This window comes from Callionymus lyra, chromosome 6, assembly GCF_982586985.1.
Source record: "Callionymus lyra chromosome 6, fCalLyr1.hap1.1, whole genome shotgun sequence".
Classification (NCBI taxonomy): Eukaryota; Metazoa; Chordata; class Actinopteri; order Syngnathiformes; family Callionymidae; genus Callionymus; species Callionymus lyra.
Window position 1 is genome coordinate 10,534,153 of NC_141823.1, and position 7,104 is coordinate 10,541,256.

Below are 7,104 nucleotides of genomic sequence, written 5' to 3' on the forward strand. Positions count from 1 at the left end.
TTTCCCTATGTCGGACACTTGCGCATGTCGGACACTTTCCGTACGTCGGACACTTGCTCATGTCGGACACTTTCCGCACGTCGGACGCTTGCTCATGTCGGACACTTTCCGCACGTCGGACCATTTCCCTACGTAGGACACTTGCGCATGTCGGACAATTTCCGTACGTCGGACACTTGCGCATGTCAGACACTTTCCGCACGTCGGACCATTTCCTTACGTCGGACACTTGTGCATGTCGGACACTTTCCGTACGTCAGATACTTGCGCAAGTCGGACCATTTCCCTACATCGGACACCTGCGCATGTCGGACCATTTCCCTTCGTCGGACATTTGCACATGTCGGACACTTTCTGTACGTCGGATACTTGCGCATGTCGGAAACTTTCCGTACGTCGGATACTTGTGCATGTCGGGAACTTTCCGTACGTCCGATACTTGCGCATGTCGGACCATTTCCCTACGTCGGACACTTGCGCATGTCGGACACTTTCCGTACTTTGGATACTTGCGCATCTCGGAAACTTTCCGTACGTCGGATACTTGTGCATGTCGGGAACTTTCAGTACGTCGGATACTTGCGCATGTCGGACACTTTACATACCTACACTGGTTCCGATACGGTTTCTTTGGGATGTTGGTGTGACCAGTAAAGGGCAGTGCATGCATGAAGTAGAATTAAAGATTCCATCCTTGAAAAAAAAAAAAAAATGTATGGCAGCCATTTTGAAAAATCTGACCTTTCACCTTGTCAAGTATAGGGACTAAACAATCCCCAAAAACTTCAGCTCAAAATGCGCCTTGACCTAGAAAAATCAAGGCAACACCACTGTCAATGGTCACAGGTTAGAAAGTGTTTTTTTCTTGGTTAAAACTTTATAAATAAAGACACAAACTCTTGAGAGTAGCACGGACAGGAGACGGGAGTGTCGAGTTGGTACACTTTGACTTGCTGTATATTATAAAATTAAGCACGGTCATATAAAAACGCAGTTGTAAAGAACATACAAACAAAAAAACGGCTTCAAATAGTGAATACAAAGATGTCACATTATCAATAAAGCATATAAAATTTATAACAATATATACCTTATTTACAGGGAGTACGTTAGTAAAAGTAAGCTTGTCGACACCTTAGCACTACAAGATCGTGTCGTTTCAGAAAGTCATTCGAAAATATGCCTCAGTCACAATTACAACAGAGAGGATACGATTAGAGGTAGCAGCGGATTTAGGATCTGTCCTGTAAAAAAAAAAAAAAAAAAAAGGGGTTTCATCTTCATTTTTCATCTTCAGAAAACCTGCCAACCACAGGCTTTAAATACTGGAGCACCCGAGGGTGCACTTCAAGTGGTTTTCAACAGACACCAGTGATACTTACACTCGCACACGCACACACACACACACACATGCTTTTCTAACGTCTACGTTTTCCTTCATGAGTTTTACGTCTTTACATCACAGTCTCTCTCTGTTCCAACGTCCGGTCTAGTGGGTCCACCTGCCTGAACACTGATTCAATCTGGCTCCTGGTGTGGGTCGGGGGGTCATGGTTGCAGTCTATGGGGTTCAGGGGATGAGGTCTTCACGACTGGTAGAAGTGGTGGTAGTGGTGATGGTGTTCGTGGTGGTGGTGATGCTCGTGCCGCTGCACCATCTGCGCCAGACCCCCCTCGTACAACAGCACCCCGGGCAGGTCCCTCACGTGCTCCTTCTCCACCAGGGTCCCCGGAGGAACCGTCAGCGACCCCAGAGCCCTGTAGCCCTGACCGTCCTTGGACCTCTGCTTGTGCTTGCGGTAGGGTGCCGTGGACTGGTGAGGAGGGGTCTGGCTGGGCAGCGCCGGGGGCGGCGGGGCACCTCGGCTCCTCATGACCCGGCTGCCGATCTGGGCCGGGGGCGTGCGGCTGTGGTTCTTGGGGGAACGCAGACCGTGTTTGCCCGAGTCCTGGCCGCGCGGCCGGGCCGGCTGCGGGATCTCCGCGGAGTCCAGGACCGCCTGCAGGCGCCGGTGGTGTTGGTGGTGGTGGTGGTGAGGGTGGGAGTGGCCGTTCTCGGGTTCATGGGAGCGAGAGCGGGTCTGGTTGGAGGCCCGGGTCTGAGTCTCCGCCTTCGTCGGTTCCGTGGCGGGAGCTGCGAGGAGCAAGAAGGCGAGGCATTACAACGGGGAACGAAAAAGCAAGAATATCAAAACAGAACTTTGTCTTTTTTACTTAAAGACACCATCGTTATGAACAGAGGACTTTAGCGACAACTTATATCGGATCCATTAGACCACGTGTGTACATGTGCACATGGTTCGGGGGCCAAATCTGGTCCTGCCGAGTCCTTTTATGTGGCCCGCTAAATGGTTTTCTCAAAATCAGAGTAGATCAATTTTGATTGCAAATCAACTGGACTGTGTAGAGTTCTAGTTCCATCTATCATTGGAGGAGTTTCTTCAGTTCCAAAATGATATACTGGCTCCTGCCCCAGCTCACCTGGAACTGAAGAAGCTCCTCCGATAAGAGGTGAAACGTCTTCCTTGAACTCTAAGATAACCTTTTGAAAACGACCAAGAGTGCTAAAACATTTTGGGCTCCTGATTGAATTTGACAGACCTGGGATATTAAACTAATGATGAACTGCTCATAAAAGTATTCAAACAATGGAGACACGTGACATTGTAAGAGATTTAAATGTGTCAAAATGTGTTTTTGTTCAAATGAACACTTATTTTGTCCTATTTTGACTAATAAAGGTTAATCATGGGACTCATTGATTAATTTGAGTTTTTATTGTTTATTACTTCAATTCTACATATTGAATTTTAAGTTCCTTATTTTAAACTGGCTCACAGACTGGGGGGGGGGGGGGGTCTTTCAGCAGTTTTTTTCCTAAATGACAAATTTGACTGATATTTAGTTCTTAATGTTTTTGCGGGTTTTGGTTTAAACTTGAAATAAGGCCATTATTTTCTGATTGTATTTTCTTAATCTCTTTAACTAACAACAATATAATGAAAGTGTTATAAATAAAAATATTTGTTGAGATGATCTTTATTCCTTAACCATTGAGTCTTTTACTGCACTTGTATAAACCTAGTCAGTAATTGAAGGGGCCCATTATATCAAGTCAGGGGCCACATTTTTCAGATTGGTATTAGAAATCCATTAACAATTACGTCCCAGAAAAAAATGGATTTATTTATTTTGACTAATTTGTGCTTATTTGTATCTAAATACGATATATAAAACGAATTTAATAGTGTAAATTGAAATTATTATTATTATTTTCATAACATCATGGCAGGATAACACTTTCTTATGTTCTTACTAAGATGTTTTCTTTCGATCTTTGTCATTTTTCTTTAATTCAACAAGAAACAAGAAAAATATTGTTAAGTAAGAAGTTAACAATGAAAAAATCCAAGTCATTACTGGTCATTATTTAACTCTTCCAAAAGTATCTCAACATTTTTTAAATGAATTTAGAAACAAAAAGTGATGATCCCACTTCTAAATTGTAAAAATGGTCAAATACCTATTTTGACATGTTATTGGTTAATCCAACAAACAATTGATACTCAAAATAAAGACATTAAATCAGAAAACAATGACAATAATAAGGATCATATACGTCCGTATTGACACTTCCATGCGTTTGATTCTTGGATACTTTCATATCTGGACGACAGTTCGTCACGTCACCATGAGATCTGATAAACTTGAAAGACTCCTGACGGTTCTGAACTCGGCTGCTGAGCACGAACATGACGGCGTGTCATCGCCCGGCATCAGATCAAGGCTTCGCTGCACAACAACCCAATATTTCTCTCTGCAGCAGCTGATCAGCTCCGGGCTTCGGAACACTTCACGTATTGTGCTCGCCCAGATATTTGGACCCGGCCCCCGTCCCGCTCTTTTTAGGGCCGGAAAAAAGTCTCGGAGCAGGTGCCGGCCTAATGAGGGGCCCTGGATGCGGCTTCAAAGGGCCACTGTGCTCGACAACCGCTGGCCGGCGTCCACTCACCAGTGCCGAAGCGAGACGTGTAGTTCTCGATGCCTGCCAGGTCCAAGTAGTGGTTCCTGCGTTCCAGGTTCTCATCCACACAGTGGCGCTGGCAGCCCGGCTGGGCGTGGTGGTCGCTGTGGTGGCGCCTGCGGACACGACGGCACCTGTCATTAGTGCCAGAGTGATTTATGAAATATAACATGCTGCGCCGTCAACATTTGTGACAGTCCGACCGACGGCTTTGTTAGCCTTTACACAAGACTCGCCCTCGGAGCCTCTTTTTAAAGTGTGTTTAAAGTGAATTAAATAGTAGATGCTAGCAGTCTATACATCTTCTGCACTCAAGGAACAATAGAATCTTGCAAGAAGGCTGAGGATGAGAGGATACAGTGGATAACAGTTAAAAACTGTTTGATTACAGTTAAAAACTGTTAGATTACAGTCAAGACATATTTTATTTACGGTTGAAATTGTTTGATTATAGCTGAAAATTGTTTGATTTCAGTTGAAAATTGTTTGATTATAGTTGAAAATTGTTTGATTTCAGTTGAAAATTGTTTGATTATAGTTGAAAATTGTTTGATTTCAGTTGAAAATTGTTTGATTACAGTTGAAAATTGTTTGATTTCAGTTGAAAGTAGTTGGATTATAGTGGAAAATTGTTTTATTATTGTCAAAATTGTTGATTACAGTTAAAAATTGTTTGATTTCAGTTGAAAATTGTTTGATTTCAGTTGAAAGTAGTTGGATTATAGTGGAAAATTGTTTTATTATTGTCAAAATTGTTTGATAACAGTTAAAAATTGTTTGATTTCAGTTGAAAATTGTTTGATTTCAGTTAAAAATTATTTGATTATAGTTGAAAATTGTTTGATTACAGTTGAAAATTGTTTGATTTCAGTTGAAAATTCTTTGATTTCAGTTGAAAATTCTTTCATCACAGTTGAAAATCGTTTGATTTATAGTTGAAAATTGTGTGATTTTCAGTTGAAAACAGTTAAATTACAAATTAAAATTGCTTGATTACAATTGCCAGATTGTTGGATATCCGTTAAGAAACGTACAAATACTCTGTACAGTACAAGTACAGGATGAGACTGAACCAAAAAAAACCCAGTGAATTTACCTTATGAGTGCTCGACTTTTCTTGTCCATCATCTTGGTGTCGTCCAAGCTCTTGTCGTGTCTCTCTCTGGGATGAGACACGTCTGGAAGAGACAGGAGGCCATTATCAAAGAGAGCTACACAAAGCATCCGCACACACACACACAATATTCACACAAGCCTAAGAAGAAAGCAACCTTTGTTTTGGAGTTACACTTTGAAGATCTACAGAGGGGAAGAAAAAAAACAAAAAAACAACAACAATGCTTCATTTATTCTATTTTCAACTCAGAGACTCGTAAAAGACATGAAATGGGGAAGGAAAAAAAAACATGAAGACTTCAGAAACGGTTTATTAGGGACGCGAGATCTGATGCGGTTTGAAATTAGCATGAAGGCAGAAGCAGCCACGCTTCCAAGGCCGGCTGCGTTTGAATCTCTTGATGGATATTTATAGCAGAAACAACAGGACATGAAAACAGGAACGTATATATTTCTGTGATATTTCTCCCCGACGACTTGTTTACCGAGTGAAAAAGTTGCGAGACTCTCCCGGCAGCTCTGAGACGCCGAGTGAAAGGGAAGTGGAAGAGCGAGAGAAGAAGGGAAACTTTGAAGTGAAGGAAAATGGCTGCGGTTATCAAAAGGACTCGGTGCATCTCTTAAGGTTTCTTTCAGTGTACTTGAAGGTGCTCGGGGGGGCTCTCTTGGCTCCGTCACCCCCCCATCATTAAAATGAACCCTATTGAGTCAGAGATGGGGCGACGCAGAGAACGCCACGAACAAAGCAGTGACAGCCTGGAAGCTTTTTTTTTTTTCTCCACCCGTCTTTCTTTGACAATCTGGGTGAGTTGACAGCAGCAATAAACTCCCTCCTCCTCCTCCGTCATATAGTCCCACCCCCGACCCGACGCCTTCACTCCATCCTCACCTGCAGCCCCTTGAGTACAAGTCCTCCACCGCTGGCTGGAGTCCGGAGCCACCGACAACTTGACCCGTAACGTCTTGCTGTTGCCCGGCGAGTGATTGACGGAGGCGTCCACCACTTCGTAGATGGTGTGAAGAAGGCTGGTGATGTCCTGGAGAGGAAGAGAATTTGTAAGTAAGTCAGTCAAGTAAAGGTTATTTGTTAAGTGCCTTTTTTCTAGACCAGAAACTGGCAGCCAGTGAATAGTTTTAAGGATCGGGGAAATGTGAGTTCTTCTACTAGAGCGGGTCAGAATTCTTGCTGCAGAGTTTTGCATAAACTGCAGGCGAGACAGATCCTTCTTGTTTAGACATGAAAATAAACTGTTACAATAGTCTAAAGAGAAGATACAGACGCATGGACTATAAACTCCAGATCGTGTTGTGACATCATTTTCCTAAGTTTAGACATTTTTCTCAGTTGAAGGAAACAGTTTCTGGTCAGTTTTCTGTACAACACTGTACTAGAGACATGCATTTGTCAAATACAACACCCAGGTTCCTCAGGCTCAATTTGACAGACTGACCTAAGTCACCCAAGTACATGCTCAACCCGCGAACCTTATCATCAGGAGCAATCACCAAAGTTTCAGTTTTGTCCACATTTAGCTGCAAAGTGTTTTCACTCAGCCATTGTTTGATTGGATGTCACCAGCAAAAATGTGTTAAGAAATATTAGGAAATGTATGAATGAGTTAAGCCTTGAGTTAAGGCTCCACAATTGCTTGCTTAAATGCTTTGAGAAAAACCCCTGTGGAAAGGGAGAGGTTTACCATTTTGGTGACCGAGGGGCCAATTAAATCAAACGCATTAATAGAGAGTCTACACGGAAGGACGTCGGACAAGCAAGAGGAGGGTTTCATCTTGTTCACCTGTGCAGAAATATCAGCCAGAGTTACAGCGTTAAAGGAGGACCACAAGGTGGAGACAGGTTCAGTGACAGCAGAGGTTCCACACAGAAGGGGAGGGATTTTCTCTTTGATCAATTTAATTTTGTCGATGAAAAATCTCAACAATTCATTGCCGTCAGCTTCACAGAA

At 43.0% G+C, this 7,104-nt stretch overlaps 1 protein-coding gene across 1 annotated transcript in view; it reads right to left on the reverse strand.

Moving 5' to 3' along the window:
- Nucleotides 1–829: 829 nt before the first annotated feature.
- nkd1 (NKD inhibitor of WNT signaling pathway 1) overlaps nt 830–7,104 on the reverse strand; it is a 44,783-nt gene continuing 38,508 nt past the window's right edge. Inside the window, exons 7-10 of the mRNA XM_087793894.1 lie at nt 6,030–6,177; nt 5,121–5,202; nt 4,013–4,140; nt 830–2,134 (exon numbers count right to left, since the gene is read on the reverse strand). Of these exons, the coding sequence (XP_087650020.1) occupies nt 1,587–2,134; nt 4,013–4,140; nt 5,121–5,202; nt 6,030–6,177 (906 nt within the window). The 3' untranslated portion in view covers nt 830–1,586. The remainder of the gene's footprint in view (nt 2,135–4,012; nt 4,141–5,120; nt 5,203–6,029; nt 6,178–7,104) is intronic.